Raw genomic sequence first — 24614 nt, 5'->3', positions numbered from 1 at the left:
TCTCCACCCCACCGCTTCCTCTTTGGAAGCTGCTTCTAGTAGGATTTTGGTCACAAGTGAAGGAAAGTATCACCAAACTCACTTAGGCCAAAAGGGAATTTGTTGGCTTACATAAAATGACAAGATTGGACTCAGGGCCCAGAAAACGTAATTAGAAGCTGGTTTCTCTCCATCTCTTTACTTTGCCTTCTGTCATGCTGGCTTTAGCATCAGGCCTTCCATGGTAGCAAGAGGTGGCCTGGAGCCTCAGCTCCAACATCCCCTCTGGTTTCAGGCCTAAGGGAAAAGAATGAACATCTCTTTTCTGGAAATTGTCAAAGAAGTTTTACTTTAGTTTTTATTGGATCACATGCTCAAGTCTTTTGTTTTTAATGTTTTTATTTACTTCAGAGAGAAGGGTGAGGAAGAGAGATAGAAACATCAATGATGAAAGAGAATCATTGATCGCTGCCTCCTGCTTGCCCCACGCTGGGGATTGAGCCAGCAACCCGGGCATGTGCCCTGCCTGACTGGGAATTGAACCTCGACCTTCTGGTTCATAGGCTAATGCTCAACCACCGAGCCATGGCAGCCAGGCTAGTCTAGAACATTTACTGTGGCTTAAGGGAATGGATACGAGTGGTGGGTTCAAAGTCCTGTGTTCCATCTTAGAAATACTGTGTGTGTGTGTGTGTGTGTGTGTGTGTGTGTGTGTGTGTGTACATGGGTTGTGTGTCATGTGATGAGCTAATTCCTCAAATGGAATTTAGGTTATAGTCTTAGAAAAGAAAGTGAATAGATACTGGGGAGGAAAATCAGCAGATATCCACTATAAACCCCTTCTTATCAATCCAGAGTTGTGCATGCAAGTAGAAATCTTACCTACCCGTTAAAAACGATGATGCCCCTAAAATCTTCAGTCTTGCTGCCCCAGAATCTTCAAGTGATTTCACCCTGTCAATTAGCTATTTAAAATCTCTTGCTCTTTTTATTATAGTTTTCACCCTTAGATTCAGTTTACACTTGCTTTCATGACACCTCCCCCCACAACCCTCTCCTTCACCAAATCTTCAATCTAGAATTGTGCCTTCTTCTTTATTTTTTAAAGAATTTTTTTGAGTTTATTAGAGCCAAACTGTGCCTTCTTCCTGAGCTTACAAAGTACCCATAACATAGTAGCACAAATCACGCTGTATGATGTTAATTGCCTGGTAGTTGTATTTCTCTCCCCATACTGTATTGATTCACTCCAGGTCCTCATTTTCTAGCATGAAAACTGCCATAGAAGAATAACTTAAAAGAGATTTGTTAAAGAAGTGAATGAATCAAATAATGGGTGAATGAACATGTAGGTATCATAGAGGAGACCTCCAAAATGTGACCCTCCTGGATTATATTGTAGAAAACCAACTTCAGTTACAGTGTTAGATAAGTAGTATTCATTAACCCGGAACATACAACCAACTGAAATTTGTAGTTATTTCTCTTAGAGCAGTGGTTCTCAACCTTTCTAATGCCGCGACCCTTGAATACAGTTCCTCATGTTGTGGTGACCCCCAACCATAAAATTATTTTCGTTGCTACTTCATAACTGTAATTTTGCTACTGTTAATGAATCGTAATGTAAATATCTGAGTTTTCCGATGGTCTTAGGCGACCCTGCTTAGGAGAACCGCTGCTGTAGAGCCTAAGACCATCGGAAAACACAGATATTTACATTACGATGCATTAACAGTAGCAAAATTACAGTTGTGAAGTAGCAACGAAAATAATTTTATGGTTGGGGGTCACCACAACATGAGGAACTGTATTCAAGGGTCGCGGCATTAGAAAGATTGAGAACCACTGTCTTAGAGTATAAATATCTATGTTGGCCTTAAAGAGTTTTCTCTCTGACTGCCTCTTTGTTTATCTCTTTCTGTCTGTCTCTATCACTAAGACACACACCCACACACACACACACCAACGCTCCCACACACATATAAAACTGAAATTCTCTAACAGCTTGGTTAATTTAAAAATTACATCATACAGCTCTTTTTAAAATGTTTTTCAAAATTATAACTCAGAATGGTGAGCTCCTCTAAGAAGGCAGTGGCCACATTTTTACTACAGCAAAATCTCTAGATGCAGCAATTTTTTTCTGACAATTTATTTGACTACAAAGTATTCGCCTGGCTTCAGAGAGAGAGGAAAAAAATCACCCAGAGTTTTCAGCAGAAGGAACTTCTAAAGGTAGATGAAGCCAACGCATATCAAGGAGTAAAAAAAGTAGATTAGCCAACAGTGAAATCTCTCCGTCCCAGGGAGATTTCTACTCCCTTGAATTTTGCTGAAGCGAGGTTTTCATCAATTACTCTCACGGAAGTTTCAAAGTGCTGTGGGCACAAGGTTCTCACACTTAAAGGCAAAATTTCTTTCTCAAGTTTAATTTTAAAACCTATTTAAAAAAAACACGCAGGCCATGCACACGTGCAATTTTATTCTTGAAACATTGCAAAATGGCATATAAGTATATATAGAATTTTCAAAATAGTGTTTAGTCTGTCCCTTTCCTTCCACATTGGCAATTGCTTCTCATTGTTTGTATCTTTCGAGACATTGAAAAGCTTCTCATATATCATTCTTCATAATGCCCCCCAGCTTCCTTTCTGTGAGCTCCCTGTCTTCCACGCTTGATCATCTGCCTTCACCTTGGAATCCAACCCTGCCTGCAAGCCTCTCCTAACAGCCTGGGACAGCGGGAGACACAAGCTCTTCATCTAGATGCGAGCTCCCGACTCTGAACAGGAAGTGAGTCAAACAAGGAATTAAAGAATTTTGAGGGTCAGAATCCTCACAGTAGCGGCTACAGAGGTGATGACAGCAGTGGCAGCTGTAGTAACATACTGGCCAGGCTATTCCTGCACAAGTATGTTGCAGTGTTTCCTGCTTCCTGACTCCCATCTGAGCTTCCCTGTTTCCTGGCGTTTCCAATGTCTTTGTCCTGTTGCATTGATTGTCTGAGCTACTATCCTTTCCATAGCATGTAGACAAGACTTCTGTAAATTCTATTGCGCCTCTTTCTAAAATTGGAGGCCAAGTTTCTTTTGGTTATTTTCTTAATACATATTTCTCCATCTTTTTAACATAATCGTTCAGTATTTCTACACATGTCCTTTACACTATAACTATTCAGAGTTACATGCTATTGAAGAATTTTTAAAAATCAAAGCTGAGGATATAATTCTTGTAGAAATAATTTTTATAGAAATTCTTTTAATCCTTATCGCTAATTCTCTTGTTTTTAAAATACCCAAATAGTTTCTTATTTTTAAAGGTCAGCGCATGAACATGACAAAGATAGATTTCTAAAAGTAAAATCTCTGGGTCAACAAAATGGCCATTTGAATTTTTGAGCTACTTCTAAAGTTTCTTCCCACAAAAAGATGTTCCATGAAACCTTCCCTCCTACTGCACCTGAGAGCACCTACTGCCCCACACTCTGACTCCCCTGTGTCATGCTGTCTAATTTTACTCTTCCTTACCAGGAATGGTTTTGAGGATCTCTTCATGTTTATTCCGTGACTGCCTCTTCCTATTCTTCTGAAGGGCTCACATCCTTTTTAACTCTTGTACTTCCTTTCATTCAATGGATGAACAATAAATAATCATTACTGATGATCATGATATTACTTCATCTTGTCCTATATAATAAAAGCCTCATGTGCTAAGTGTCTGGTTGACCTGTCGGCTGTTCAACCAATCAAAGCGTAATATGCTAATGATATGCTAAGGCTGCTCAACCACTTACTATGACGTGCACTGACCACCAGGAGGCAGATGCTCCGACTGGTAGGTTAGCTTGCTGCTGGGGTCTGGCTGATCAGGACTGAGTGAGACAGACCAGACACGCCCTGGAGCACTCCCACTGTCCCTCCCTGGCTGGCCAACCTTCCACCTCTCTCCCCCACCCCGATCATGCACTGGTGGGGTACCTTGGCCTGGCCTGTGCCCTCTCACAATCTGGGACCCCTCAGGGGATGTTGGAGAGCTGGTTTCGGCCTGCCTGATCCTGCAGGCCAAGCTGAGGGACCCCACCAGTGCATGAATGCATGAATTCGTGCACCGGGCCTCTAGTACTGGTATATAATTAGTGAGAGGTAAGAGGTGCCATTTCTATTTTATCAGGATGATTTTATACCCTAGAAATAGAAGTTGGGTCATTTGATAATTATGTCCAAGGTCACACAACTATGAAGTTCAGAAATCAAACCCAGGAGTGTGGTGCTAAGTGTTGAGGCTCTGAAAACATTATCCTGTGTAAAGATGCTAACTCTAAAGCTCACCCCAAACTAATATTTAAAGAAACAGTCAAGATACAACTTTAAAAATACATGGACATTCTGCGTTAGGGCTAAATGCTAACAATGGAATGTCCATTCTCCTCTCTCTTCAATGGAGAACTGTATTATCTTAGAAGTTGGAACCTGTGGACCTGGGACTTCCTTCTGGCTGCAGCAGAACATGGGAAGGTAAGGAAGTCTGATCATCGCTCCTTGGTGTTATTTAATAAAACGTTTAGATTAATTAGCTATTACAAAAAACCCGCAAGATACAAGGTCTATTGCTTGTCTCCATGTTTTCCAGCAATGATTCCCTGCCCCACTGTATGCACTTCAAGGCGCTGAAGGCTGTCTCGGTTAGAAAGAGAACTTTGGCTGGATGAGGTAGTAAACTACCGAAATAAGCCAACCTGAGATGATTGGTACTGGCAACTAAGAAAAGCCACTTTGTTCACCATCTCCTTCTCCAAAATATAACTCATTCATTTCTTCAATAAACATAGGAGACGGAAAACGTAGGTTTGTAGTTGTGAGTAGGCAAAACAGTTTAGTCTTGTATTAGTGTTTATAAATTATTGCATTATTTTCCATATGAACAACTATAAACCTACTTTTGCCCCACCCTGTATTTGTTGAGGCCAAAACTTAAAGTGGAGATATAAAGAGAATATACCAGGTGGCAGGTTACAGTAGTTTAAAAGGACGAATAAAAGGGGTCCTTTGTTGCTTCAAACAGCATCTGTTGTCATAATTAGCAAAATGTTAGCTTGAGAGATTAAAATTTAAATAGAATATGATCTTTCCTCTGATGACCCCTGTCCCCATCACTGGAAGATACTCTTTGAGCCTGACCACTGCCAGGCAGCAGTGACCAATTGTCTCAACCTTTTCAACTGAATAATCCCTTCACTACAAGGCAACTACAATATGCCTTGTCTGTGTAGAAAGAAAATTCATGCTTAGCCTGTAAAAACCTAGCAGATGGTACAGTAATTTGTATATACATACGTGCATACAGGGTATGTTCTTGGAGAATGAATCAGATGCATGTTATACCTATTTAAATGTTCCATCGTATTTAATTTTAATTCATTTTTAATTCATTTATTCATAGTTTTAACCTCGGTAAGAACATTCATTATTTAAATTAATAGACAGGTAAACGGCATCAACAAAACTGCAGCATTTAATGTTGAAGATAACTGACATGCATGAACTCATTGTATTAAAATATTGGTTTTCTTATTGTTTTGCACAGATGGTGCTAGTAATTAATATTATGCTTTTTTTTTCATCAGGGGATTCCCTGCTAACAAAATTCACTTAGTAAAAAAAAAAAAAATTCACGTAGTCTACAATAAATTATAACATTATATCATTTGAATAGCTGATGTGTAGTTTGTAGATTTATTAATGGTGATGTACTATCTCAGATGCAAATCTTATCATGTTCCTAATGGTCAACATGTTATTGAATTTAATGAATTTTTAAAAATTGGACAACGTGATCTACTTCAGGGAAAATTATTAACAATGGGTTCTATGCCATCTGGTCTGAAAACAATAGCACAGGCATTTCAAGATACACAGGTCCTAAAAGTAACAAGGAACAGCATTACTGACATCTTAAAAAAGAAAAGAAAAGAGAAAAAAGGAAAAAGGCCTCCCTGAAGGGAGGTGTCTTTCCTGAGTGGTTAATAGATGTATTCTTTTACATACCAGAATGTTAGGGAATCTCAGTAGTAGGGTTATACATGAACACATAACCTTAAATATAAGCTTTAAAACCCCCGTCTTTATAAGCAACCACTCTATTAAGCAAAAATCCTCAATAAGTTGACATCTCATAACACGAGGAAGAACCATTCTATGGCTTCTACCTGAATAAGTCCTTCATCAGGGCCCTTGAGGTGAGTCCTAGGAAACATATCTGAATTTGGCTAGCACCTCCTTCAAAGGGCACCAAAAGGAGAAAATTGATGTTAATAAAGCTCTCCTTATGCCTTTTTTAGAGGAATCACAGTATAACAAGCTAGTTTCATTTCTGAAGGATTTTTAAATTAAAGATTTTTAAATGATCATTCCTTATTCCTAAAATGGCATGACAATGCTGGTTAAATTACACTGAACTAACTCTCAAAACAGCAAATTACTGGCCAGAGAATGATCCATTAGCAAACAAGATTTTTCAAGTGAGGAAATACACAGTAAACAAAAGGCACATGTATTTCTGGCCCTTGTCTTCTAAAGCTAGGATTGGGTAGGGCCTCTATGCAACCCTTCCAAGTCTTGAATGAGTTGTCCTTGGCTCCTCTCTACCAATGGTCCTGGGTCTTAATACAGGAACTTCTTAATTTTGCACAGGAGAATGCAAGGACGGCTCCAAATCATCTCTTTCCAGGGGAGCTTGAAGGACACTACTCTTTCACATTACTGAGTGTCACCTTTCTGGGTTCATGATTCCTCAGTTTTGTCCATGAGGAAGCAGACCATTGTGGTCTAATGTAGGTAGCTTAGCACGTGAGTATTGCTTCTTGTCTGAGGAGCAACCCTGGCAAATTACCCTGGGCCAGAGCTTCGACCTGGGGCTCAGTGCCTGTTAAGACAGAGTCGGGAATGTAAAATGAGTTGAACAAACTAGAATATCATCCTTTTATAAAAAATTCATGGGATCACCAGTATTCACATCCTTGCTCTTAAGTTCTGAGGGCTGGTGTGGAATTCTATTACTTGTTGGCAAAAATGCAGCTCAGTCATCACCTATGACAGAAAAGTGATGCATCTGTAAGTAGACCCTGAGCCTGGCTGAGGTGCCACCCTGAAGGAGCTCTCTTTTTCTCTTTAAAAATTCTTTCTGTGGTCATCATGAAAACAACCTATATGCACTCTGATTTTCAAACTGAAAGCATGCCATACCCTATCACACAACATAAAAGCCAGTATTGTGAAACTTGTGATTACAAATATCCATATCCTGGGTTTTCATCTTTTATGTTATAAAGGAACAGGTCCCTTGGCATTGTTTGTATTAGCAAAAAAAAAAAGAGAGAGAGAGAGAGAAAAAAAAACAAGGGTGTTTTGTTCAAGTCTTTACTCAAATAAATTGCAGCTAGGAACCTTCCGAAGCCCAAGCACCTAAGCTCCTTTAGGTGTTAGTCTGTATATTCCTAAGGGCCTGGAATATGGCTCACATTCCTTGGTTGTATATGTGTTTATAAAACAAGAGCTAATTAAATGGTGAAGAAAGAAGGAAGAGACGGAGATAAAGAAAGAGCAGGGAGAAGTGGGGTAAGAAAGGAAGGAAAGAAGGAAGTAGAAGGTCTTGGCTCCAGGTGGAGAGCATGGAGTGGCAGTTCAACAGAAGCTATTGACTCACCTGTTGGGGCCGGCCAGATGCAAGTGCTGACTGGAGCCACAGGAGAAAGCTCTCCATTTTCTGAAGGAGTTCTCAGTGGAGAAAGGGTTAGAGGGATGCTGGACATGATCTCAAAAATTTTACGTCATGTCAACCCTAAGCAGAATCTGAAGGAGCCAGAGCACGGCAGGTGAGTGGTACAAGAGACATCTTGCTTTTCCTCCTTCCAGCCTACAACTGTGTCGCAGCTAGACCCAAAAGAGAAGTGATGAATTGGGGGAGATGGGAGGAGGAGCAAAACAGAAACAACCTCCCTTTGAGAATCCTGTCTTCTAATGACAAATCTGATCAGCATCAGGGAGGGGAACACTCTGAATTGGATAGAAAATTTGTAAAATGGACTAGACTAAATTTTAATCATTGAGAATAGCTAGAAACTTGTCAAATCTGCCCCCAAGATTCCATTAAAGACACAGGACAGAACAATTCCACAGAGTACAGCTGATTAAAAAGAATCAAATCACTATACTCTACTGAATTAAAACTCAAAAATAAAAAAATAAAAAGAACTGCACATCGGTAGATAATTTGACCTGCAAATTATCCAAACTATGTAAAATTGTAAAATATTATAGCCAAGATACATGGATCAGTACTAAAGGATCACAGTGGAGTAAGAGAGTCCATTTAGGAGTTTTAATGTCAGACCAAATTGAGTTTTAATCCTGGTCCTTCACTTATTAGCTGATTGAACTTCTCCACTTATTAGCTGAGTGACCCAGGGCAAGTTTCTTACACTCACTGAGCCTTGGTTGGCAGATCTGAAATTGTGCTCCAAAGGGGCAGGTTGACCAACCAGAATTCATCAAGGCCTCGCACTCCAAGGCTGCCTCTGGCCCCATCCTCTCTATTTTGTTAGTTTACCTAACTCCTCCCCCCCACCCCATAATAAACTATTCGATTAAAAAAATAAGATTTACCTTCAGCTCATAGTTTTGAAGATTGTGCTGACTCAGGATTTAAAAAGGAAGTTGTAAATAAAAACATATTCTTCAGAACAGAGGCTATAACCATTATTGCCCACAGGCTGGATCTGACACCTAAACAGCTTTGCAGAGCTCACATGATTCCACAGATCAGCAACAGCCAGAACAGGCAGCGCCACTGCCTCCTGCTGGTCAGACAGGGTAGTGAGGGCTGAGAGAAGCGCACCTCTCCAGGCCTTGACCCTGCAAGGTGGTGTCTGCTCAGAGCAGGTAGCTTTAAAGTGCTGAATGGACTGGCGGTAACCCTGAATTTTGTCCTAAATATGTGTAAAATTACAGACTGCTGAGGATGAAGCTGCATTCAGCAACCTCCTGTGACTTTTGCTGTGACCCTCCGAGGAAGAAATGGAAGTAGGTAAGTAAGCAGGATTTTGAGGATGCAAGTGTAATAGGTGGGAGAAAAATCTGGAAAAGAGGCCACAAAAAAAAAGCTGCATATGTTTCTAAAAGCTCTCTCTGCCATCAAATGAACCAAATCTTTAAAAAATATATATCTGACACAATATCTACAGGGTGTTCCAAAAATGTATACACACTTTGAATTAATTGCAATGGGTTAAATCTGAAAAGAAAGAAACTTCAGTTGAGGTATCAGAAAAAAGCATGTATACATTTTTGGGGACACCCTATTATTAAAAACCTGATGTTTCTGCAATTTTAGGATATGATATTCCCTTTAGATAGATTAGGAACTTGTATTATAGGGAGTGTCATATTTTTGGAATCAAAATAATTTGTGACTCAGTCCTCCGTAGGAACAGAGAAATCGATTGGTTTATTGTTAATATTTCTGCTTAACTAGAATATGAACAAGACAATGTAGAGAAATGCAGATGTATGGCTTATGAGGCAAAATATGATCTCCCTAACGATGATGTCATTATTAGAGGGGATTCCTTGTTCAAAAGCTCTTCCTCTAATACAGGATATCAGGCATAAATAAACTTTGTTAAGGGAGCTATTCAGTCTTTCTCATCGCTGCATCTCTCCTTGTATCTTACAATAGTAAACATATCGTTTATATTATTGGAGAAAATTAGGTCCATGATGCAGAGGGTAATAGCACAGAGAGATAAGTGACCCTTGGGAGAAGATAACAGGACATAGAAGTGTAAGCACGTAGCATTGCCATTCCTAAGGGTATCCTTATAGCCGGTCACGTTTTCTGAAAATGACCACAGAAATATACTTACTTTCACTCAATCTTCTTCACGTGCTTTTCCAGAATGTGCTTTTCTGTTTCAAGGAATAGAATGCAGTAGAAGTGATGCCGTGTGACTTTCAGGGGTAAGTCATAACAGCTAACACAGCCTGCATCTGGCACTTTGTCTCAGAATGTTCACCACTGGAGCCCAGACACGATGTTCTGAGGAAGCCCAGACCATGTGGAGAGGCAAATCATGTTCTCTGGGCAATAGCCCAAGATGAAGTCTCACCAATGGCCAGCATCAACACGAAGCACGTGAGAGCCGTAAAGACTTTCAGATGGTTCTATGCTCAGCCTTCCATCTGCCCCAGCGGATGCCAAGTAGAGCAGAGAAGAGGTACCATCACAGATCCTGATACAAATGGCAGTTTTCTAAACAAAATGAGAATCATTGTTTTAAGCCACTGTGTTTCAAGATGGTTTGTTACACAATAATAAATAAAACAATCCTAAGAACCATTTGGCCAGGTGAGAATGTGATGATATTTTCTAATATAGGTCACAATACTAGGATAATTTTAAAATAGTGTGCAGGGGACTGGTATTTTGAATAAGCTGTTGTTTTAGCACAGAGCTTACCACATAATAGGTACATAACACCAATAGATTAACTTAATTTACTTAAAAATTATGTTCTAATAAAGCAAGGCACCTGGACTTGCCATGCTGTACTCTCAACCAGAAGACTGAGGAGTTAATAAGAAAAAGAAAAGGAGAGATCTGTTTTCTTAGCAAACACAGCATTCTTTTTTTGGTGGTAGCACTCTACACTTCTTATGCAATTAACAAATTTCCATACAATGGCCCTGGATCCCCTGCCATGTGGGTGTAATCTAGTCTGGCTAATAAGAATGCTGCATCCCCCTCTGGTTCAATGATTGCCTCATGCCAGGAGCCATCTCGCTGCTCCTAGAGAAATCCCGATTAAAAATGAAACGCGTGGATGCAGACAACAGTATGGTGGTTACCAGAACAGAAAGAGGGTGGGAAGAGGTAAAAGAGCATAAAGGGGGTCAAATATATGGTGATGGAAGGAGACCTGGCTTTGGATGGTGAACACACAATGCAAATATGTAGATGATATATTATAGAATTGTAAACTTGAAACTTGTATCATCTTATTGAACCCCAATAAATTTAACAAAAATTGTTTTAAAAAAATGAATGAAGCCTAAATAGGGGAAAGTGGATTCACGCCATGAAAAGAGAGCATAAGCTCCTGATAATGTCACATAAGACTACAGAGCCAGCCCTGACTGGTTTGGTTCAGTGGATAGAGTGTCGGCCTACAGACTGAAGGGTCCCGGGTTCAATTCCGGTCAAGGGCATGTACCTTGGTTGCGGGCACATCCCCAGTGGGGAGTGTACAGGAGGCAGCTGATCGATGTTTCTCTCCCATCGATGTCTCTAACTCTCTATCCCTCTCCCTTCCTCTCTGTAAAAAAAATAATAAAATATATTTTTAAAAAAAGACTACAGAGCCAATCATGCCCAGTGCTAATCCCACCTTCTTTTCAGTTATGAAACAAAAAGTTCTCTTTCTTGGCTGAAATTTGGGTTACATTTTTTTTTTAAAACCAAAATTGATATTGAATTTGTATCCTAATTGGTATTGATGGAAACTCTTCAAGTAATATGAATTATTTGGAGAAGTAAAAAGGAGAGAAACATTAGGATATTTTCATGCTATTTTCTTAAAGGTCAAACTGGGGAAAGTTAGACAGCTCAGATGAAATTATAGCAACAGTTCCACAGCCAGTACCTAAAAAGGAAGATAATTGCATAATGGTAGAACATTCAAAATGAAAGAAATGTTAGCTATAATAATCACATCCTCAATATTGGAGAAAGTATCCAAAGAATAAAAGCTGACGCTGTTCCATGATACTAAATTGCCATCTGTTTTGCCATAACTGAATGGCTTAATTTCTCCCCAACTCTTAGATATAAAAAATGTTACAAAATTATTGTTTTAGAGAAAATAAGAGAGGTTAGACGCAGCCGTGGGCAAACTACGGTCCGCGGGCCGGATCCGGCCCGTTTGGCTGTTTTATCCGGCCCGCCGAGCTGAAAGAGTGGAGGGTTCTCTTGCTGTCCCCTCCGCTCCTTTACTTTGAATTTATATTAATTCACACAAACACTCTATCCATGCTTTTGTTCCGGCCCTCTGGTCCAGTTTAAGAACCCATTGTGGCCCTCGAGTCAAAAAGTTTGCCCACCCCTGGGAAAGTGACAGACTCATCAGAGCAATTTTTTATTCTTAAAGATATTTCAGAAGTAAGTTGATTCTCTTGTTAGAAGTATATTCTGTTCTGAAAGTTAAAATAATAAATTGCTTGATCAAACATTACAAAACAAACCCAAAAACAACTGAGCAAATATGAAGAGCATTGACTGACATGAATACATTTCTAGGTCATTAAAATACATTTCAAAATAGATCTTAACTGTAAATAATATAATGAAAGCATCATCTAAGAAGTCTACTATTCAATGTGGCTAGATGTTTACATACACAAGTAATAGGCTATTTCCTATGCTAATATTATATCATGATAGGGGCTGACAAAATACAATTAATTTTTACTAATTAATCAGTTGTATTAGGTACAAGGACATTGTAAAATAGAGGAGTATTTTTTTAAATATATTTTTATTGACTTCAGAGAGGAAGAGAGAGGGAGAGAGAGATACAAATATCAATGATGAGAGAGAATCATTGATTGGCTGCCTCCTACACGCTCCCCACTGGAGATTGAGCCCACAACCCAGGCATCTACCCTTGACCAGAATTGAACCTGGGACCCTTCAGTCCTGGGCTCTATCCACTGAGCCAAACCAGCTAGGGCGAGGAGTATTTTTAAAAATGCACATTTGTTTGCAGTTTCAGCCTCATTTGTTATGGTTATCTCTGGAAAAATCTTTAAATAAAAGATGGGATAAGAGGCATAAATACAAAACCCCATTCTAAAAAGTTGCATGTACTGCAAAGGATTGATTCAGGAAATTAAAATCCAGAGGTAGTTAGACTTTCAGAAATGCCATACTGCTGCTAACAACAATAAAATGCTAACAACAACACAATGCTAACAACAACAACAATAATAATATAATGGTGGCAATAATAATAAGAGGAGTGGTCTTTTTTAATACATATGGAATAAGCATGAGGAAAGGATTGGTCCACAGAACAGAACAGACGATATAAAGATAACGAATGAGAGAAAACTAGTGTGCTTCTACCTCACACCCATCTCCTGTCAAAGGAAACTGAGAAAAGGAAACAAATATGGTTGAGGGAATAGAAATCCAAGATAAATGAAGAGAAAGCTAAGAACCAAGATGCTGTAGCAAGAGCTCAAGTCTCTTAGCCTGGAAAGACGGCAGCCCACAGCCCTGAGAGCACGTACAGCGGTGCACCTGCGGCCGTGGTGGGCATTTCTGTGGAATCTGCAGTAGGAGGCATGCCAGAAAGCTCTTGGCCGTTGAATGTTCAAAAATGTTTAAAAGGGTTAAAATTGGACACCAGAAATTTCTGATTTTTATATTTTTAAAATCCTTGGCTTTATTATTAAATCGTTTGGAAAAATATTTAGGAAAGAAAGCAATGATCATTAGGAGCCAGTATAGAGGTTCACCAAGAATAAGCTATCCACCGCTAACAGAATTTCTGTTTGCTCAGAAATAGTGCAGGAAAGGGAAATAAGTTGACTACTTGTATTCTAGCTCCTTCACTGCTAACTGTGACTGTGTTCACAACCCAACAGGACACCTTAACTATAACATAAGGCTATGTAAGGTGAAAACTTTTGCACAAGCTTGTAGATAACACTTAAGAGCCCAACAGATGATTAAAGCAGTAGAATCTGCTGATCAGAACCATAGATTCTGGAGCTCGGCTGCTGGTTTGGCAACTTAATCTGTGACTTCGGGCAAATCATGTGAATTTCTTTACACTTTTACATCATAAAACACACACAGTAGTAGTATTACTTCATGGGTTGTTTTGATGATTAGATGAATAAATACTGTAAAGCACTTAAAACAATGTCTGACACAAAATTAGGAATGAATAAGTGTTAATTTTTATTGTGACTCTTACTATGTCTCAAGTTAGGACAAAGTAGACAAACACAACTTTAGAAAGCTACATCATATATATATATATATATATATATATGTGTGTGTGTGTGTGTGTGTGTGTGTACATATATATACACATATATATAATTAAATAAACAAAAACAAGTAAGTAGTATGATTAATAAATTGATATTCACATTATTTATAATTTATTTTTAATATTTTATTAACTTTACTGGGGTGACATTGGTTAACAAAATTATATAGGTTTCAAGTGTACAGTTCTATAACACATCACCTATATAATGCATTGTGTGTTTACCACCCAATGTTAAATGCCTTTCTAATTTATTTAAATGAATGCCTGAATACCTATATGTGTCCCAGGTTCGATTCTGGTCAAGGGCACATGCCCAGGTTGTGGACTCAATCCCCAGTGGGGGACTTGCAGGAGGCACCGATCAATGATTCTCTCTCATCATGTATGTTTCTATCTCTCCCTCTTCCTTCCTCTCTGAAATCAATAAAAATATATTTTTAAAAAAGACAAAATCATTGAAGAAGGACTCCAGTGTCATGACAAGGACTCTGCTGTATTCAATGTTTTCAGCACTGACTTACATGCAATGTAGGCATGGTTTGAGAACTCCATAGGATACAAACCTAGAATGGAGTACAAATACATTGGTGACACAACAGAATAGAAAAATATTTTCAAAAATGGAACACAGAGTCTAAACTAAACTAAATTTTAGTAGAAATTAAACTAAATAATATTTATATTCATCAATATAATTCTAATTGAAAATAATATACTCTAATGCAGACATAATATAAATTGGGAAAGCAAAAAGAAAGAGAAGGAAATATCATCTTTAATTCTACCACCCATACTATTGTCATGTCAGTGTATATTCCTATAATATTTTTATTATATGTATAGTATGGATATCTTCATAAGATATGTACACATATGCGTATATATTTCATGTACATAAGTGTATATATATGTGAATCCACTTAAAATGAAATGGATTTTAATGTTTATTCCACTTTGTAATATATGTGTTTCATCTAAAAATGTGTATAATTTCATGTCAGTGAACAGCCTTCAACGTACTGTTTAGTAATTCCAAGTATTCATGAATGAGAAGTGAACTTCTTGCATATTTGAGCCATTATGCAATTTTTGGTTACTTGTTACTGCAACAAGCATTACTCTAACTAACACATGATGAGTGTACCACCAGGTCTTCTTTCTTACCCCCCAAATTTGACATTATAAGTTTTAAAACTTTACCAAATTTAAACTGATAAAGGGCTTCCTAGTTGTTACTTCAGCTTGAATGCCTTTACTGATTAAAAAAAGATGACATAGCGGGGTAAGTGGCATGTCATAAATGGTGAATAAGCTTCTACACAGCAAAAGAAACCATCAACAAAACAACAAGAAAGCCCACTGCATGGGAGAACATATTTGTCAATGTTATCTCCAATAAGGGTTTAATCTCCAACATTTACAGGGAACTCATACAACTTAACAAAAGGAAGATAAACAATCCGATAAAAAAATGGGCAATGGACCTAGATACTTTTCGAAAGAGGACAGAAGGAAGGCCAAGAGACATGAAAACATGCTCAAAGTCATTAATCATCTGAGAGATGCAAATCAAAATGACAGTGAGGTACCATCTCACACCTGTCAGAATGGCTATCATCAACAAAGACAAGTGCTGGTGAGGATGTGGAGAAAAAGGAACCCTCATGCACTGCTGGTGGGAATGCAGACTGGTGCAACCACTGTGGAGAACAGTATGGAGTTTCCTCAAAAAACTAAAAATGGAACTCCCATTTGACCCAGTGGTCCCACTTCTAGGACTATATCCCAAGAAATCAGAAATACCAATCAGAAAGGACATATGCACCCCTATGTTCATAGCAGCACAATTTACCATAGCTAAAATTTGGAAACAGCTTAAGTGTCCATCAGCAGATGAGGATTAAAAACCTGTGGTATATCTATACAATGGAATACTACACTGCTATAAAAAGGAACTCCTACCATTTGCAACAGCATGGATGGACCTGGAGAACATTATGCTAAGTAAAATAAGCCAGTTGGAGAAAGATAAATATCACATGATCTCACTCATTTGTGGAATATAATGAACAACATAAACTGATGAACAAGAACAGATCCAGAGACAGAGAAGCATCGATCAGACCATCTAACCTCAGAGGGAAGGTAGGGAAGGGTGGGGGTAAGGGGGAGAGATCAACCAAAGGACTTGTATGCATGCATATAAGCATAACCAATGGACACAGACACCAGGGGGGTGAGGGAATGAGCCGGGGTCAGGGGGGAGAGGGGAGGTGGGGAGATAAGGACACATATGTAATACTTTAATCAGTAAAGAAAAAAAAATAAAGATCTAAGGGATTTAGTTGATTGGAATGTATACGCGTATACAAGTGGCATGGGATATTGATGCTTATGATAGGGGAGAAAATAGCCGCATGAAATTGTCCAATAGTCGGACCAGAGCTGGACTTCAGATACGGGCACCGCTCCTCAATGGGGACACCAGTGAACTAGACTTTATCTCACTGAGGAGGAGGAGGATTTTTCTCCTGGGACATAGATACTTTAAAGAGGTGGGGGTGCTATGGCTAAACAGTGGTAATGAGGGTGGCACAAACAGGCACCTAGCTTGGCATGGGTGTACTAATCATTACCTCATCATGGAAAACAGCTATGTTTACTTTTTCATTGGTCACTCTGATTTAAAAGGGAAGGAAAACGGTATTATTTTTCTAATTCTTACAAATGAGGAAGGTGAGTTCTCATTATTGATGCCATAAAGATGATAAGTGATCCATCAGAATCAGAAACAACAGCTGTCTTTTCTTTAGACCGTTTCCTTAATAGTTTTAAAGAAAACGCACTTGTTTTGGTTAAAACGCTGTAGTTGATATCTAGAAGGCTGTGGAAAATATTCCAGAGAGACTTGGTGGCAGTATCATCCTCAAGGCAAGTGTCTGGGAGGGACCTTTCAGTTCCATTTGCCTCTTCAAAACACAGTTTCATGTTCCAAGTGAGAGGGGGATTCAACTATTTTAAATTCTATACTCTACTTGTAAAATATTGAGTACCTGATACCAATAAAAGACATACAGAAGCTGTCTATACTTGAGGATAAACAAGGTCTTTAGAGACCTCGAAACAAACTGTAGGTTAATAAGCAAGAAACATTGAAATGCATTTTATTGGAATTGAACAAAACTGTGGAGATTTTACCACAAACTGTTGCTGAGGAAAGACCACTTTAACAGGTTTAAGCAAGTCACAAAGTGCCAGTCCCTCTTGAGGAGACAGAGCTGGGCCAGGATAAATAGGAGCTTCTGAATGGCTGCCTCTTAGCTGATGAATGACAATATTCGGTGACCCACGGTGATTCTTATGAGAAACTGGGGAGAGGAACAATCGTATTGGGGAGTTTGGGTACGAAAAATGAGAGATTAAAGACTTTTTGAACCTTGTTCCTTATCAGAGAACCACCTGACCTGAGAGGGTTGAACATGAAAGGGAAAGGTGTGTAAGTGTATTAAGCTTTTCCCAGTACTGAGTGAGTTTAAACCCCCAGGAGTTAGAATAAGAAAAGGCAAAGAATCAACAAAAGAATCATTAGATACATCACTTTTGAAGACATGCATGATGCTCTTACATCTGTGAGGAAGATGTAATTAATACTTTTTGACTCTTTGGAATAAGCATAGGAGAGTTTGCGTTTTAGAAGGTGGTGGTATCTGATGAGCAAAAAACTAAGTCAGAGGTGGTAACTAGTTCCATTCCATCCAACTACAAAGAAAAGAAGCAGTAGAAGGGAGAGGATGAAGGAACCCATCCATCATGCATAATACAAATAAAGGGCTGTCACTCATTTTCCTAATGCCAAAAAAAAAAGAGGACAATTTAGCAATTTTTGACACTAAGAAAATCATTTGTAATAGCCTTCCTCACTTTTCAATTCATCCTCAAATTTAAAAGGTAAAAAAAAAACCATTCAATTGTTTCTATTATAAGTCAGTTCATCATTTATGAATCCATGTCAGTGTCTTAGTTTTTTCAGTGAAAGGGCTAATTCATATCATATTTGCAGTCAGCACTTCATAGTGCATCACTGCTGTTTGACTTAGCCTGTCATCTGACAGTGAGCATCTCGAAACCATTTGCTTCACTCTTCTTGTTCAGATCTGCACAGATGCTAATAATTAGGAATGTGATACCTCAAACTCACTTAAAATACCCAATGAATTTAGAATCTAACAGTAAAACCAGCATAACACATATTTCACAAAAATTGTTAAACTGTGTGAACTAAGTTATAACTATTAGTTATATATGGAAAAAATCGGAATGATTTCAGAGCAGAAGTATAAAATATAATTTTTACAAAAACATAGAATCCCATCAATATACTTATAACTACTCTATATAGGGTGTTCAAAATATGAGCTAAATGCCTACTATAGAATGAGTTTTAAATAAAAAATTTTATTTCAAAACAGAATGCCCAGAAGTTTCCTCTCCCCAGATACACCTGCAATTTTGAAATCCTTTTAATTCATGCCTCTAAATGAAAGGGTTGCGTATACAAGGTCAGTGAAATTGTTATTTATGGTTGAAATGTTTTTGCTACATCTATTTTAAGAAGGGTCATTTTTCATTTCATTTTAAAAATTGCTTTAAAGTGTTTAGCTGACTATACAAAATTACTCAATGTGCAACTAAAAGCTTCCTCTATTTCCAACCTTTAGGTAGCCTAAGAAATATATGGAATTTTACAATTAAGATGATTAAGTTACATTGTGCCATTTAACTGTCCTTATGCTTATTGTAATCAACAATATATTCATTGTTTTTCTATGGCTATAAAATCCTTTTTCTCTTAAATGTGTTTTTTACCTCTTTATTCATTTTGGATTACTTCTGAGGAAAAAATACAATGTCAATATTTAAATCACTCATTAATAATACAGACCTTTGTACCGCAATGCCAATATATTATGTTAAGTTAGCTTGTAGTTATGAAGATCCTTATTTTGCAACAGAAACAATGATCTCCAAAGAATATCACTGCTCACTGTCTCATTTTCCATAGGAAATGTAGTGTTCAACTGTTATATTTTTAAAATTATGATTGTTATTATTTTGCCTTGTGAGGCTCTCCTAAATTAAAAATGCATAGGACCTACTTACTGCTGAGTATTTTTAGATATTTCAATTCCCATTTTCTTGCTGGTTGATATTAACAACTGTTCTCTCCAAGCTAAAAGAACACATCAGCCTTGTCAGGCTGACCAGCAGAAACTGCAAGTGTGTGAGCCTTTAAATGCAGGGAGAAAGCATTGCTGAAGCTAACCTAGAGCATTCAGGAGACCTCAGTCCCAGCAAGTGTTCCATTTCAGGAGTCGGGGAATTAACATACCACAGATTTAAAGATCAAAAACTAAAACCTCAACAACGAAGCAAGGTTCTGTAATTTTATTTGGAAACTGCAAGCATCCTGGGACTGGAAGTGAATGCATTTGTGATTCTTGAACTGTACACTTTGTAGAATGACTTCAACTCCTAAACATTTCCTAAGCCAACGGAGATTTCAAAGTGTGACTATTTACAAGTTAAAGTGAGAAGAGATCTCTCAAAAATAAGTCTGAGAAAATAGTCAAAACAACAACTACTGTGAAATTAAAATTAGTTTTGAATTCTTATTTCTGTTCAAGGTCTCCAGGTATTTGAAGAAGAAAAATGAAACAAAAACAAACATTTCATATGTAGGTAGACAAAAAATAAATGACTAACCTTGACTTCCATCAGCACACAAAATCCTACATAACCATTGACAGACTTCATTGTTTAAAAACTACTTGGGGATGATTAAGAAAAAGATGATGTAATCTAGTATGTGATAAAGAGAGATATAATATTCTCTACTGGAAGGCATTCCTATCATGTCATATCAAAGTCTAGCAAAACGTTGAAAGTTAGAAATGTTATCAAGCATTAGCAGGCATTTAAAGGACGTCTCTTGAATATTTCTAGCATAAAAAAGTATTTCATGTGATGTAAATGAATGGTAATTTTCTGACTTTAAAAGAGAGCTGTGCCAGTACATTTCAGCGTTCTGGACCCAATTCTGCAAACATGGAGACGCTTTCAATTTGCTCTGCCTGCCTTCCCGCCTTAGATGGCTGCGATTGCAGCGAAATTAATCCATTTAAAAATCTGCGGCTTAAACTTAAGGATTTTCAGTTTTTTCCCCCCTTCTCTCTTTTTTTTTCTTAGAATATCAATAAGTTCCAATTGAAGAGCAGATTCTTTTGCAATTCAGGCATGTGCCGGCGATAACGGGCGAGTTGGCATGAAGAGAGGCAGAGATGGATTAATTATGCAGAGAACATGGAAATTCTGCTTATCATCGGCTAGCAAAGGAGCCCGGCTCACATAATCAGCAAACGAAGGGAGAGGAAAAAATAACAATGCAATGGCACCTTCCAGCCCATCATCAGGATTTTTTCTACCCCCCCTTGTAATTAAAAAATAACATACACTTATAGCCCTATCTCCTGTGCAGGCAAGGAGTGGATGTCCACAAAATAATTGCACTGGGATATTGGAGCTGGCAACATGGGCTGTCCATGCCTGCTTGCTCTCCCTCTCACCCTCTCTTTTCTCTTTTGGCCTCTCAAGGCACGTTGCTTCTGAACCCAGTCCAAGTCAGATGGTCTCAGGTGACATTTTAGCTCAGTTTCCAAAAATCCCCAACTGGTACCTTATCATGATCCAAGCAAACATACATACATACCTATGTGATAAATATTTGAAGGGCTGACTCTGGGGGAAGGCTTTGGAACTGATCACCTGTGGACTATCTGGTCAGTTTTGTTTTTCGATGAAACCTGTCCAAGTAGCTTTCATTTTGCAAAGTGACTGGGTTAAAATGGTGGGCTGTGTAATGAGTACGTGAATCTTCTCCGATGATCTAACTTATTTACAACTTTTTCTTTCGATTACCTTTGCCCATTCATTTGATAAATGCAAGTACATATCCTTAATGATTGCTGTGTTTGTGCCTCCGAAGCAGAATTCACAATTCTGTACTGTTACTGGAAAATCTGTAAGCTTATGCTTTTTTTTCTCTCTGATTGTCAAAAAAAGACCATAATTAATCTAGTTTATTGTTTTAAAGAAAATAAATTTTAATCTCACACTTGTATCTCTGTATTTTCCAATTCTGAAAATGAGGATGCAGACACGAATGTTAAACGATACTCTGACTGAATGCCATCAAAGTAGGTTTTGCTGCTTTAATCATCATCCAAGTTATTTGACCTAATTAAAGGCATAAGTGTCAAGGAGCCCTGGCTATGTGAGAGGCCATTTCTTCCTGCAAAAGTTATTGGTGAGCTAGAGAAACACAAAGATGAAAACAAAACAAAACAGGGAGAAACAAAAATTATGCAACATATGAAGGAAAAACAGTGTTGCAAAGTGCAGAAAGCTGGAATTTGAAAGCTGGCAGACTCTGGAAATGTAATTTATTCATAGAATCCCACCAAAGCAGGGAACCAGTGTGGGGCGCAGTTTACATGCTTGTGGGAATGCTGTTAGTGACAGCGACGGTAATAGACTGATTTTTTAAACTAATTATTCCCATGTCTATGCATATGCACACACACGCATGTATGTACACACACACACACAACACACACACAACTAGTACATATGAGTATCATTGAAAACAAAGACCAAGTAAAGGGATCAAACTGAATGTTGGGAGATATTTGTGATTATTGACTTTGTTAGTTCCTGAGATAATGCAGGAAAAGTAAAGAAAGAAAAAAATACTCAAGTGGGGTGGGTTCAAGGTTTGGGTGAGGAAAGGTAGAGAACAGAAAGATAATCCTAATGAAGAAGGATCAAAAGAATAAAAAAGTACATGGGGTAAAGAAAATTATCATTGTAACAGAAATTATGATTTCTTTTAATGTCTAGTTGTTTTGTCAATGTATACACACAGTGGATCATATATGGATTAAATATGTAAACAGAAACATTTAGAAAGTCACTCAAGTGTGCATCCCTACACCAAGAAATGTCCAAATGCGTAAGTTAGAGACCACAGATTCTTTGGAGCAAAGCAAAGTTTACCAGTGATTTTTGTAGCACAACCACCCAGATAGGGAAATCCAATCTGGCAATCCATTACCTTTCTGCCATTCTGTGCCTCAAACACATTTAGTATCTCTTTGACTTAACCTCTAGTGTAATAAAACCTACCTCTTAGTGTAAATGAGCAGCAATGAGTAAATCTTATTTGGCCTGATTACCAGACCTCATTGATTATTTTTGATGCAAAAATGGGAGATGAGGTCACGACTAACAAAGGTGATCATAAAGTGTTATTTGAAGTTATAGATTATCTACAAAATAAATTGGTGGACTTTCTGGCTTGTGAGAAACTCTCATTCTCATAGGATCAAAATATAAAGAGCCAGTTTAATTCAATCAGACAATAGGTAATTACTTCCCAGAGGGTTACCAGGTGAGCAGAGAATCATCCCAGGTAATGTCCGGAGAGGTGGAGTTGGTTCTTTAGATGCTGTCTTGCTAAACTGGATGCACGTTAGAATCCCCTGGGGAGCCTCTTAAAATACTTATGCCTGAGCCTCACCCCAGACCCAAACTAGATATGGGGCCTAGATACACATACAGATACGGGGAGAGAGAGACCTGTGTATATATTTTAACTTCCCAGGTGATTTTCATGTGCAGCCAGAGCTGAGGACCAGTCATTGCCCAGGAGCATGCATTGGTCTCCATTGGAATCCATTTTCAATCCAAACCATTTTCATGGCTAGACGGTGAGTGCCATGAGGGCAGGGACCATGTTGCTTATTTTTGCTTCATCCCCAGCACCTAGCCCAGCGCCTCTTACATTGTAGGTCCTCAAAAATAATTTTGACTAAAAGAATAAAGCGCCAAAACCGGTTTGGCTCAGTGGATAGAGCGTCAGCCTGCGGACTGAAAGGTCCCAGGTTCGATTCCGGTCAAGGGCACGTAACTTGGTTGCGGGCACATCCCCAGTAGGAGGTGTGCAAGAGGCAGCTGATCGATGTTTCTCTCTCATCGATGTTTCTAACTCTCTATCCCTCTTCCTTCCTCTCTGTAAAAAATCAATAAAATATATTTAAAAAAAAAAAAAGAAAAGAATAAAGCAAACAGGATCCCACAAGACAAAAGGCTCTGTGCCTGTGGCTACCTCCTCTCCATTCCATCCCACAGGTCTTGACAGTCGGAAGCTTTCCCCAGGTTTTCTGAAAAGCTGTGCTTGGAATTTTATAGAAGCAGCATACTTCTATAATCTTTTATACTTCCTGAAAACAGGTCTTAACATCTTTTACAAGAGACGGTAGATAATAGAATTCTCAGGAACTGTAACTGTAAATGGATTTGTAATCTACCCGTGATTAAAATTATTTTCATCATGAAGTAGGATTCTCATTATTGTTGCAATTTTAATATTATCAACGCCAAAGTGTCTTGGTGATTGATACTATAGACAGCGAAACCCTATATTATAGTAATTAAATTTAAAATGAATCAGACATCCTTATATGTTTCAGCACAGCACCTGATTATTTAAAAACAATTATCTCTGCATGTCACCTAATGCCACGCAGCACTTGGAGCTGCTACAAGGAATTGTTCATGGTCACAAAGTTGCTGCAGAGTCGAAATACACAGAATCTGTGTCTTAGGTTCCCCGATGAATATTTTCTCCATTGAAATGCATGACCACCAGGAAAGTGATCTCTAACCCAGGAGGAATGCAGGCCTGAATTAGGAAACCTTTGAACAAAACCTTCAGGCTGAAACGAGCATTCATCACCGGCAAGTCTCACTGACTTTAAAGGAAACCCTTTCTCTAGGAAGCCCCAGAAACCATGGGCCCAAGAGCAGCTGTCTGACTTTGAGGATGAGATTTCTCCTTTCCGATCAGAGCCAGGATGTTATGCATAATACTTTCTTCATTGGGCAGATTCCTTCAAAGGAAATGTCTCTAGAAATTAAATTAAATATTGCTACATTTCCCTCTGTCTCCTCTCCCTTCCCTGGTCAAGATTTTACAGGAATATGCATTTCTCAACTGCAGGCAAGGGCTCACTTTTCGCTTCTCTTAATAGGACACTTTGTGCAATCCTTTTCGATGACAAGCTTCCTTCACTGGATGCAATGTCCCACCACCCTCCCCATACACATTTTTTTGGGGGGAAAAATTAGTACAAAAATTCTTCCATACTTGGTTCATTTGCAGATTTCACCAGGCTTGCAAACAGCACACCTGTTGTGCTGTCTGGGTTTCCTTTTCTGATCATAGGCTTCTGACAAAGAGGGGGGGGGGGTGGAAGAAAGATTTTTATCAGACGCTCTTCACCGGACAATGAATTTTCTTCACCATTTGAATGTATCTGTGGAATGCCTGAGTGATTCATTACAGCAGATTCTGAAGTATGACAATGGGCCGCAGAAATGACTGATGGTATCTCTTTCCTGA

At 38.5% G+C, this 24614-nt stretch overlaps 1 protein-coding gene across 1 annotated transcript in view; it reads left to right on the top strand.

Moving 5' to 3' along the window:
* LOC308236522 (uncharacterized protein) overlaps positions 1-10225 on the top strand; it is a 64414-nt gene extending 54189 nt beyond the window's left edge. The window contains exons 3-5 of the mRNA XM_080646299.1: positions 4423-4493; positions 8985-9060; positions 10040-10225. Coding sequence (XP_080502425.1) covers positions 4423-4493; positions 8985-9060 — 147 coding nt within the window. The 3' untranslated portion in view covers positions 10040-10225. The remainder of the gene's footprint in view (positions 1-4422; positions 4494-8984; positions 9061-10039) is intronic.
* Positions 10226-24614: the final 14389 nt, after the last annotated feature.

The sequence above is a fragment of the Plecotus auritus genome (assembly GCF_963455305.1).
Source record: "Plecotus auritus genome assembly, chromosome: 11".
NCBI lineage: Eukaryota > Metazoa > Chordata > Mammalia > Chiroptera > Vespertilionidae > Plecotus > Plecotus auritus.
Note: the sequence above shows the minus strand (reverse complement) of the source record. Positions and strands in the feature narration are given on the sequence as shown.